The 12,884-nt window shown below is 37.0% G+C and overlaps 1 protein-coding gene across 3 annotated transcripts in view; it reads right to left on the minus strand.

The window, feature by feature from the left end:
* SMYD3 (SET and MYND domain containing 3) overlaps nucleotides 1-12,383 on the minus strand; it is a 294,583-nt gene extending 282,200 nt beyond the window's left edge. For 2 of the 3 annotated variants that reach the window (XM_034428210.3, XM_034428209.3), the window contains exon 1: nucleotides 12,112-12,380. In XM_034428210.3, the coding sequence (XP_034284101.3) occupies nucleotides 12,112-12,365 (254 nt within the window). In that variant the 5' untranslated portion in view covers nucleotides 12,366-12,380. Of the gene's footprint in view, nucleotides 1-12,111 lie in introns of all 3 variants that reach the window. The other variant, XM_087883014.1, reaches the window with a different exon arrangement.
* Between the last annotated feature and the right edge of the window lie 501 nt (nucleotides 12,384-12,884).

Below are 12,884 nucleotides of genomic sequence, written 5' to 3' on the forward strand. Positions count from 1 at the left end.
AATGGTGGGAGATTTGTGATATCTAAAAGGAAGTTCCTCACACAGCACAATGTCAAGCTATAGCATTAGCTAAAATATATTGCCATGTGTGCCAACTTGGATGGCTTTAAAAAAATTAGATAAAATCTGGGGAGATTAAAGCTATCAATGGCTATTAATCAGAATGGCTATAGTTCTTTCCAGTATCAGGAGACATTAAGCCTGTGTAAACCCGTTGCTGGAAAGCTCAAGCAGAAGAGTCATAGCACTTGTGTCATTTTCTATTTGGCCATCAAGTTGACCGTTTAAAGGAAAAGGATTTTGGTCTACCTAGATCCCTAATCTATCCAATACCATCTTTTTTGTTATGTCACTCCTGAGATTTAATCTGCAATGAAGTAAAAGTTTTGTGTGTGTATAAACATGCACATGCATGTTGCTTAGGGAATATTTCGTTTTTTATTTTTAAAAAATGCTGAAGGAGAAAAAGGAGTTGTTTATGTATCAATATGTGTTGTCAAGATTGTGTTTTACAGGCACTCGGTGCTTCATGGTTTTATTATGAAGGGCCCCGAGATTTCAATCTGTACAGAAAAAAGGTCAAGACTTGCCTTTTACTTCCTAATTTTAAATGAGTAGAAAAAAGAGAAAACTGCTTTTCTCTTTAAAAAGGAGATGGATCAGTATCTTATCAAAATAACTATCTCTGCATTTTACCATATAATATGTTGACCATCTTTATTTATAGGGAAGGAATAATTTGATAAAAATAAGAGTTTTGCCTGATATAGGCTTCAATAATATAATATCAAAGTGGAATCCAAAAATTGTTGTCTTTCTTGACAGTAGCTATACTAAAATTTATGTCAAGGATAACATACATACCCAATATCTATTTTTGCCATTCCCAGAGAGCTAGATTGCGCAAAAAATAGTGGTGGTTATATACAAAAATGTACAATTGCTATGGCTTTTCCTCTTTACAGCTGTTAAACTTTTTATGACACAGCAGGCTGTAACCCTAGGATGTTTTCTTGCTGTTTTTGTTTTTTTGCTAATTGCTACAGTAATATTTGACTCCACATTCTGAATTTCCTTAAAGTTGGATTTGTATTAAATTGATATGGCAGATTTATGCCCTGTTTACATTATAATGGCTTTGCCTGCCAGAGGATTCAGATCTTGGCCTCTAGTTTGATCTGATTCCAATGACTTTAGGTTTCCACACTAAGAAGGACCATGACAGCGAAGGAGAAAAATGTACAATACATTTTCTTCTTCCCTCGCTCTCCACCATCAAGGGAAGATATGTAGTACAATATACTACCCAAGGAATTAAATTAGGTTAGATACTATCTTAGAAGTAAATATTCTGAAAGACTATATTACACACTAATTACAATTTATGGCTATAATAGATATTCGTTTATTGAAATCTGAACTCAGTAGACAACTGACAGGCTATTTCATGCATCACAGAATTTATAGCAAAATGGATTCAAAAATATTTCCAGTGCAGCCAATTCTCTACTTTGAACATAAAGTGGGTATTTTCTTAAGTGCATCATGCTTGGAATAGATCAACATTTAAAATGTGTCTGAAAAATTCTAATTTAATAATTTGTATGAATTTAATGTCCATACTTTTATTACTGAAAATTCAATGTTTATAGCTATAAATATTTAAAATGAATGACTACAACTCTTCAGTGAAAACACACTTCCAGTTATTTTTATAATTAAAATCTGAATGCAAGGACGCATGACAAATACTAAATAAACTATCAGCCCTCACATTTTCATAAGTAATAAAGAGCTTGTGCAGGCAGCTATAACTTATAACTTGATATAAAAAGGGAGGGCTAAAAAGTAGTAGAACTGAAAAAATTAATTAGCCTGAAGGAAAGTTGTTCCACATGGGTAACCCCTGAAGCCCTGACTCACACAAAATGACTTACTGGGGGAGTAAGAGCACAGGATAAGAAGCTACTATATCTACTGAAACACTGTGAAATTGAAATAAATTGCATACCATAAAGTATATCAGAGCTAAGTGTTCGTTTGTACTAGATTTTAAAATCAGAGACTTTTCTTTTGGGTTTAGTGGGCAAACCAATAGTAGCATCTTTCAGAATTTTGTTTTTATATATAACAGCAGCAAGACTTTCATATGCAAAAGGGGGAACAGCTTGCAAATACCTACAATGGAAAAATGGAAGGTGAAATTGATGGAATTGGCAGAGATAATGAAATTGACAGCTTTTATTAAAGAAAAGACTTTGACCAATTCTACTTGGAAGCCACTTTTAGGCTTTTCGCAAGAAACTGAAAGAAATAAAATGTTGGTTTGGAAAAATTTATAATTTGAATTATTTGGGATTTAGGCAATAATGTAGACAATTATCTAGAAGTTGAGTCATGGCAACTGGACTTTTCTTCTTAGTTTGAAACGTTTCACTGCTTATCCAAGTAGCTTCTTCAGGCTGAGCAAGTTGGTAGAGGGACCCCATATATGTCCTCCAGGGTGGTTTCATTTCTCACCTAATCTGGATTAGATAAGTAGGCAGAGAGTTATTGGGAATTAAATGTTCTAGCTCCTAAATCCTTTCCCCTAGGTGGGTATGGCCCCCTAATGAACCCGTGGTCTTAATCTTCCTGGGGACTGATGAAAGAGGAGCATAAAAAATGGGGGACAGGTTGTATCTGTAGCCTCCATCTCTATTGAGGGAAGGATTTTCCACTTTGGCATAAATGGATTCCTTCATTCCTCTCTCAAACTATCTGCTTTCCCTGTCCAAATTGTGAACATTATTGTTCTCAAAAGAATGTCCTTTTTCTTTTAAATGAAGGTATAATGCTGATTCTGATGAAGGTATTAGCACTGCTTCACAGGTTCACTAGGAATGTTCACCCTTAACGATCCACCCCTTGGGGAAAGGATTTAAGAGTTGGAACATTTACCTGTTTTTTAAATATAAAAGCATTAAATACGTAAGAAATAATTATGTTAGCCAAAATTAAATTTTATCAACTATAAATTTATCTTGCTTAAGTTCATTCTTTTTTTCTGGTCAATTTACTTTTAAGAATATAACTCCTGATGCTACACTCAAAAGTCAACTGCAGCTTTCAGCTCAAATGTAAATTATTTTGAAGTAGAATATTAATTACATAAATCTACAAATATTTTTAAATGATATTAAATTATAATGGTTGGGCCCACTGTAGCACATATCTGAGGGAAAATATAATGCTTTGGACTCCACCTAGTGGACACAACAGAAACAAAAGTCTGCTAAGGCTTGAAACTTTACAGAATTAATAATCCACTCCATGAAACTGGAAGGAAATTGGAACCACTTTCTATAGCTGCACAGGGTATAGCTGGTCATGAAGCGAAGAAGTCCTAACAATATTGAAAACACTTCCAAGTAAAGCTGCAGGTAATAAAACACTTTCGAATGAAAATTATATTTAACAGTGCTTAACATGTCCCCGACCCAGTAGATGTTGGGCTCACACTGTGGCTTACAAGTCACAATGGTGGGATCCACCTAGTGGATTAGACTAAGTACATCATATTTTGACATGCATATGTGGATCTAACTACTATTATTACGACCACTAATTATATATTATTCTGCATTGCTTACAATAAAATTATCTTTCTCTCTTAAGATAAACAGGAAAATTACTTTAATGAGAGATTAGATGTCTTCTTTAAAAGCTTTTGTACATCCATTTACACTGCATTTTCTATGGTTCCAAATTTCTTGGGTGCGTACCACTTAAGAAGCCTAGTATGAATTTAAAAGTCTGAGAAGACTAATTTTACATCCAGCCTATTTTATGCCCAGATGCAGCATAAGCATGAATGGGATATCGGTTTCAGAAAAGCTTTCATGAATAACTGGTCATAAACAATTTACAAAAGTCTTTAAGTATACAAAGTGAATCTATTTATTGAAATCATGACAAAACTTTGGGGCTAACATTCTTTATTTTTTTAAGGGTCAGTAACTGCAGAAACAATGTATTCCTTACAGCAACAATGATGGACAAACCCAACTAGGACTCTTTTTGTTATACAATACCAATACTCAACATTTTATTTACAATAAAGTTCCTAGTGACATTCAATTGAAAATTGCTTTCTGATATTCTCATAAATCCTCCCAAAGCATGATAAAACATAGTGTCTTATTAATCTGTGCTATCAAGTATAATTTTTTGTATAAAACATAAGACCTGTGGTGATGCAGTGGTTAGAATGCAGTATTGCAAGCTAGCTGCCGATAGCCACGAGTTCGATCCTGAGTGGCTCAAGGTTGTCTCAGCCTCCCATCCTTCTGAGGTTGGTAAAATGAGGACCCAGATTGTTGGGGGCAATATGCTAACAATGTAAACTGTTCAGAGAATGCTGTAAAGCACTATGGAGCAGTATATAAGTGCTATTGCTATTATAAAAATTACTGTGAAAACTCATTAAGAACTTAGATAAGGCCAAAGAATAACAATGGAAAATATATTATTTTATTCTACTTTGGTGTGGGAGGGGGAACTTCATTTTAATATAAAGACTTATTGATCCAAACTTCAAATTAAAATAACTAATCTTAGAAGCCAGGATAGCTTTATTTTATAACATAAAGCAATTATAGCATATTTTGGACTATCAGTCCAAAATATAACTTTTTGACTCTGTATTAGTACTTGTAACTATACACACACACAACAAAGGACTAAATTTGTTAACTGTAGAATCTAAACTAATACATCCTGTCATATTTTGGCCTAAAAGCAAAGTTTCTTCCTTGAGGCACCTCCCCATCTATTAACTACAGTAGATATTGCACATGTATAGTCCAGGCAGATAGTAAATCACATTACAAATAAATCACATTAGGTATAAATTGATTTTGAAAAGTGACATGCTTTGAAGGCAAGGGTAAAAAGACTGGATGTTTGGACAAACAACAATTTTAATTGACAGAAAAAAGAGTACAGATCAATTAGTGCAAGAGATTTTAGAGACTCACATTTTGAAAGAGTCAGTGATGAAATCTATTAATTACTTTAAAACGCATTTGCTGGTTTCTAATTATTTAAAAATATTTCAACTATAAACACATAAAATCTATTCCAGTTATATTTATCTTAATTTTAGAAACCTTGACAAAAAAGAAATTGCTATACTTGATTGTGGGAGAGGAGACTTTAGTTTACATAACAGGTTGTGTGTCTGTGCCTGTGAGTCTGTGTGTTTCAGGAATCTTTTGTTTTTTAATTGTAGTATGTATTTAAGATTCATGCTATAGTTTCATCCATCGCAAAATCATGTGAAACTATCACTTTTTAATGGTTAGAGATGGTTCTGATAATCACAAAAAAGGATCTTTGAGGCCACAGATATTATATTAATATGTGATTAGTGTCTTCCTTTTTTCCAAGCCTTTAATTGTGTGAATAATACAAGCTTCTTGTCTAATATAAGAAGAAAAGCTAACTCCAGGCTCACACATCACTCAAAACTATAGGACTTATTTAATTTTGGCTTACCACACTGTTTGAATCCGTCCACAGTGGCTTTTATACTATAACTTAGAGCTTAACACAATCTGTATGCCCAACCAATTGCTTATTACACAAATGATAACATTTGCATTGGCTTAACATGATGTATAAACCAAAAGGTGTAGAAATGGTTGAAAATTTCTGCTTCAGCTAGAGGAAAGAGTTTAGATGATATGCAGGGTGTAGTAATGCTCCACATACAGTACTGCTTCATTAAGTAAAATTAGGCAAATCACAGCAATGAAGAAAACATTATTATTTAGGGGGTCCCATTAATTAAACCTCTATCCCGGAAGCATACCTACTGAAAGCATACCAATATATTTTCAGCACCAGATTAAATTTTCCTTTTTAAAGATATTTTATCATCAGGTTTTGGTTTTGTGTGCCGATATTATATTTCACTAGTGGTGCTTAAATATTTTTATTATAGATTCCTTTGTTAATTATATTTTTGATATAATTGTTTATTGGAAAGATTAGAAATAGTACTAAATAGTTATAATATTAATAATAATACCTTTCAGCTGTTGAGTACAAAATAAAAATAATTGTATGGGTAACAAAGGAACTTCTCCCAATGGAATTACTAATATTTTTGTTTAAACAAAGGATCTCATTGCAATTTTTCTCTCTCACCATTTTTAATCCCTAGAAATCATGTGAATGGAAGACAATATACGGAATTCTGTTCTAGTAAAATTATGTATATTGAACGGCTGTGTTTTATGAAAGCTGTTTAAGTCCCAGTGATATTATAATAAAACCGATACATAAATATTTAAAGCTGTATAAGAAAATTATTCTAGGCCAGAGAAGCTAACAACATGAATTTATATACGTACGCTTATTGTAATGTAACCTAAGGTAAAACTTTCAGTGAATGTACATAAATTATCCCTTTTATCTTCCCAAGACAATAAACAGAAACTAATTTGCAACTGCATATTGCAATAACTATTGCCCATATTTTAATGTCAATTTCTCCCTCATACAACATTTACATCCAGCTTCCCGCATTGACTTTGCTTGACAAAAGCCCCCTGGGAATGTTGCAAATGGTGAACACATGACACTGGGTTACTGCAACTATCATAAATATATATGCCAGTTGCCAAGCCCCCAAATTTTGATCATGTGATCATAGGGACGCTGCAATGGTTATAAGCGCAAGATCAGTTGTAATTCACTTTTTTCAGCACTTTAACTTTGAATGGTTGTTAAACAAATGATCATAAATCAAGGACTCATTTCTTCTTTAAAAGGCGAGGGGGATAAACCCTTGTCATATACCAGTAGCTATTGTTTCTTATGTGTTTTTTCCTTGTATGATTAAGTTTGTCACATATTAATACTGATAACTAGAAATGTTGAATGTTTGAGAAAACAGCATGCTTGGTTTTGGCTATAAATGTTATTTTTCTTCTAAAATCACTTTCTACTTAAACAGTAGTAATGACACCGTATCTTACTTCTACATTTTTTTGATACTCAGAATTGCTTACCCCTCAACAGAAAAAAGCACCACTGAAAACAAACACTTCATCCTTTTCTTGAGCAGTGCAGCACCTAAAATCATGATGTACAAAATAATGTACCCTAAGGGGTTTATCTTTTTGAAATTTTGAAAGCAGGCTGATGGAGCATCCTATTCACAAAATGTTGGGCACTATGAAGCATAAAATATCTACTTACTAGAAAATACTCTCTGCCACTTTGTTAGAGAATCCTTGATAACCATCAGCCTATCTTTTCTATCCATATTTTTATAGATACATTTCCAGATCAACTGTGGCCTAAATCACCCAACATTTTCACATTTCACAAAAGCCTATTAGGCACTATTCTTGAAAGAAATATAGAGGAAGTAGGTGGATGCTTTGCTTTTATTTATTTATGTCAAACAGGACAAGGAGCCTGATACAAACTATCTTTTCCTGAACTGTCTTTTATGCCCAATTATTTTCTCACTTTCAGCTGTGTATCTGTCATCTTTGGAAGATTGCAGTAACAATTCTGATCTTTCATACCTATATATTTTGAGGACAAAGGTAAAATTTATAAACTTTTGAAATCTGAAACCCACCACTTAAAATTTTTAAGTATCAACCCAACATTTTACAAATGTTCACCTCATATCAAAGGGATAACAAAAGGAAGTTGTTTCAACTTAAAATGCCTTGAAATAAAGCAGTATATCTATATTGCACAGTTTACACAGATGAAAGTGTGGAAAAGATGTTAGAAGAGTCTGCAATTTGGGATTTTTTCCTGAATTCTGCATTAACCAAATAAATTCAACAGTGAAAATTTTAACATTTAAACCAGCTGGCCAATTATAGTTATGAACTAGACCTTGCCTCCTATATCTACAATTTCTTTAGTTATTTTGAATTTATAAGCCAGTCAACTCCAATGGGTTCTTAATTATATTTCTGATCACTACAGATCACTGACAAGATGTAAAAACCCGTAAAGACAATTTACAAAATTGCAACTGGTACAGAAAACTGCTGCCCACAAGTGTAACACAACTGGTGAGGTGCTGGATGACAACAGGGAAACCCAGCTTCCACTCCATCCTCAGCAATGGAAATTCACTGAGGGCCTAGGAACCAGCCATTCTCTCTTAGGAGACAGCACTGCATATACTATGTATCTTGAGTACCCTATATAGATACTTTGAGATAGGACCATAATGCAGCCTGCCCATTATGGTCACATGTTGTGAAGGCCATTAAACAAGACAGCCTCATTTAATCCCTACCCCCTGCTCTTTAAATGAACATGAACATTAAATGGAGCAGGGGGTGCATCAGAGGTGGGGAAGGTCTTTGAAGGCCTACTGCAGACCAGGACAAATGACCACAATGAAGACTAAAACCTAGGTCTCTATTCATATCCATTATACTGCAGTTATATAATAATAATAAACTTCTTTTTCAGCATTCATCTACTGCCATCCAGTGGAGGTTTATTGAAAGAAAATCCTACAAGTTTCTCTCCATTTAAACAAAATTGCTATTTTAACAGGGTTGTTCCCAAAATCTGGAATTTTTTTTACACAGCAGAAAAGAGGTATCTAACCCAGGGCTGGATTTTTTTGGAAATTTTGGAAGATATACACAGAAGATATAGTCATTGTAGAACAAACGTCAGAGCTTTCAGTGTATATAAGCCAGGGTTTCAGGGTTTTAGTTCTAGAATTTTTCCTCTACCTTTACATCATGTTTTCACCTTAACAATAAATTGGCAAAAAGAGAACTCAATGTATACCTAAACAACAAACTGCTCCCATATGAGGCAACACCAAAATATCTGGGGGTCACCTTAGACAGGACTCTGCCTTTTAAAAAACATATTCAGAATATAGCTGCCAAGGTTAACAGCAGAAATAACATTCTACAAAAACTATGTGGAACAACTTGGGGAACTTCAGCCCCAACTCTTCGATGTGCAGCCCTCAGGCTTTGCTACTCTGCAGCGGAATACTGCGCACCTGTATGGATAAACAGCTCACATTCAGGACTTATTGATGTTCAACTCAACCATACAATGAGGCTAATTATTGGGTGCATAAAATCTACACCTAGTTACTGGTTACCAGTTCTTAGTCACATACTTCCCCCGCACTTACAACGACAAGAAGCTCTCATCCGGGAGTATAGTAAGATCCTGTTAAATTCCTCTCTACCTATTCATGGCTACATTCCTGATCTCTTAAGATGCCGATTAAAGTCAAGAAACCCACCACTCTTGACAGCGCTTAAGTTGCTGGACAATCATCAGAACACCACACAAAAGTGGATGGAACCGTGGAGTAGCTATTCCCCCCAATATATTTCTGAGCATATTAGTCCTAATAGTATACCTCCAGGATTTAATCTACCCCGACACATATGGGTGACATACAATAGAATTAGAACGACTCATGGGGTGTGTGCTGACTCCTTGTATAAATGGGGAAAGACACCTTCAGCATAATGCGATTGCGGGTCCCCCCGACAGACTATCCAACATATAGTGAGGGAATGCTCTAACAGAAGATATCCAATAAATTTTAGGGACTTCCTCTGCGTAACAACAGCAGCTACTGACTGGATCTCCAAACTCAACATTAAACTCTGAAATGTTGTTTCTGTTTTCCTCTTAGGTTTTCTTACTGCTCTTTTTTTAATTGTTTTAACCTGTAAAAATGAAGTGTTTTAATATTGTGTGTGACCAGCCATATGCTAAATAAATAAATCCTCTACCTTGTTATCTTAGCAGAACTATTCTCTTGGTGGCATTGGGAAACACCTGGTCTATGTTAATGTAATAGTTCTCTTTTTTCTGAGAATTGATGTTTCCTATATCATCTTCATTCCTTACAATTATTACATCTCAGGAATGTTATCTTCTAGGACTAATATTCTAATCTTCTAAAACTATTTTCCCCTTCTTTTTTCTTTTCTTTTTTTTGCCACCCTGCAACTCTCAATTGATCTCCACTGTCTTCTTCCTCCAATACTTCTTCCCACCTTGTCTAAATTGTGAGTGGCCTTCTTGATGCTTTGAAGTTTTGCAAGAAAGCCTAGGTAAGGGCCTGAATTTTTAATGCATGATCATGAGGACACTGCAATGGCCGTAACTTCAGGAACTGGGCCTACTTCAGCGATGAATGGTAGATTCATTTAGTGCCACCATTAACTCCTAATGCACACTAAATATAGTTAACTGAGGATTACCTATACCCGTGATAGCAAACCTATGGCATGCGTGCCACAGGTGGCACACAGAGCCCTCTCTGCGGGCACGCAAGCCATTGCCCCAGCTCAGCTCCACCATGCATGTGGCCACGGCTTCCACCGGCCAGCTGATTTTTGGGTCTCTGCCGTGCATGCAGGGAGGACTGCTAGGCTGAAAACGGGGCATGTGGGGTGCAGTGCACCGCCCCCCACGGCCCGTTTTTGGTCCCAGGAGGCTGCAGGGATGCCTGCTAGGCCCAAAACGGGGCACGGGGAGGTCATGTGCACATGCGTGGGGAGCAAGGGAGTGCAAGGGGGTTTCAAGCACATGCATGGGGGTGGGGGAGCATGGGGTGGTCGTGTGCATACGTGGGTGTGTGGGGGTGAGAGCATAATGCACGCATTGCATTATGGGTGCCGGCACGCGCGCACATGCATTGTAGCGTGTGCATGCACTTTCAGCACACGACAAAAAGGTTAGCTATCACTGACCTATACAATGAATTCATAGTAGCTGAAAAGCTAAACCAGTTTTCTTAAATCAGGATTCACACAACACACTAATGTAAAATTAAACCACTTCATGGTTTAATACAGTATATGAAATTATTATCTTTGCTACAAAAAATAATGGAAGAAAATATTTACTGAATGAAAATGTCCCTGCTATACTGGATGCATAAGCTTCCTTATCTATGTCCGGGAGATAATTACTCGTGGTTTACACCAATATTTTAGTTACAAAGTTGCATCTTTGTGATTCTGTGCATAAATCTCCATGATTGAGAGATATAGTTAGGAAACACTTGGCTTAAAGGTTGCCCCTCCCAAAGGTAAAAACACCTATTCCAGGGACTGTAGAGATTCTCAGTCATCCAGGTCATGGTTGTCCCAAAGGTGCTTTTTCAGGAGGCAAGTGGACTTTCTTGAAGATGTTGCGCTTCTCAGCCAAGAAGCTCCTTCAGCTCTGACAGGATAGAGGGAATGGAAGGATTTATATTCCTTGCAGACAGTGCTCATTTGCATCTTTTTAGAGCAGAGGTCTTCAAACTTGGCAGCTTTGTTTTAGAGCAGTGGTTCTCAACCTGTGGGTCGGGACCCTTTGGGGGTCGAATGACCCTTTCACAGGGGTCGCTAAGACCATCAGAAAATACATATTTTCAATAGTTTTAGGAATAATTTTATTGTTGGGGGTCACCACAACATGAGGAACTGTATTAAAGGGTCGCAGCATTAGGAAGGTTGAGAACCACTGTTTTAGAGGGTCGCTGAAGCACTTGGAGGTTTATCAGGTGTCCTCAGGTGTCCTCAGGTGCACAGAGATAAACCTCCAAGTGCTTCATCGACCCTCTAAAAAGATGCAAATGACCAGCTGTCTGCAAAAAAATATAAATCCTTCCATTCCCCACCATTCTGTCAGAGCTGAAGGAGCTTCTTGGATAAGAAGCGAAACGTCTTTAAAGAAAAAAAAAACAAAACCAAAGTCCAGTTGCCTCCTGAAAAAGCACCTTTGGGACAACCTATTCCAGGGAGTTCGTGCTTGCGAACATTCTTCCGTATCCTGCCATAGGCCACTTCCCAGATTTAAAGATAGCAGAAACTCAACCGATGAGGCTTCCTCCACCCCGCGAAAATGCAATGCAGAATTATCCTGTTCCTGTCTAAGGTTACTGCCTTGCTGAGTCGTGCTATCTAAAGTGTTAACGGCTCAGAACTATATGGTGACTCAAAGGGACGAGAACCCGGCCGGCTTTTTTTCGCGGCCAGGAGGCAGAAACGGAAGGGGAAAGCGCCGCGTTTAAGAGTCCCAGCAAGGAGGCTCAGCCAATACCTGCGCAGACAATGTTCGCACACGCCTCCGAGGCGCTTCTTGCTGACGATGTAAGCGAAGGGCGCCGCCCGGTACAACAACTCGCCCGCTTTCACCGCTTTCAAGAGGCGCAAGCCGTTGCCTTTGCCCGGGCTTGCAAACTTTTCCATTGCCGCTCCGCGCGCAGAGCAGGGAATAAACGGAACGGCCTGCAGACCAGCACGCTTCCCGCCTCGATCCCCACGTGACGCTGCTCTGCCCGCCACCGGAATCATCTTTCCTTCGAGCAAAAAAAAAAAAAAAGAAAAGAAAAGAGCCCGCCTTCGTTACGTTCCCCGGTGTAGCCTTTCCTCACCCCGTTATTAAAAACTCAGAAAAGGATTGTTATAAATAGTATTTAAATAGCGCTACGTGGAGTGTACATGACTGCGGATGACAAACTGTTAAGGACGAAGATATTTATGTATTAAGTGTTCTGTGTTCCTGAAATTAATGTGGATAAGAGTTAATTCGGCTTTAACGATTTCAATTTTGTCTCTTGCTTTTAAACGTGTTTACTTTTCAAACAAACAAACAAAAAACCCTAATTCCACTCCGATAGCCAATTATACAATGCATGTCTCGCTGAAGTGATAGGAAGTCTAAAACACTAAATTAAGATTGTTAGGTTAAAAAAACTCCAAGTATTAATATAAATCCCTGTAGTTTTTGAGATAGCCAGTTCAGTGAAGTGATTCATTAAAGCATTTAGCTAGAAACTGGGAGAGTGTAAATTCTGGTCCTGCCTTAGACAC

The sequence above is a fragment of the Pantherophis guttatus genome, chromosome 1, assembly GCF_059756535.1.
Source record: "Pantherophis guttatus breed Tessera chromosome 1, ASM5975653v1, whole genome shotgun sequence".
Classification (NCBI taxonomy): domain Eukaryota; kingdom Metazoa; phylum Chordata; class Lepidosauria; order Squamata; family Colubridae; genus Pantherophis; species Pantherophis guttatus.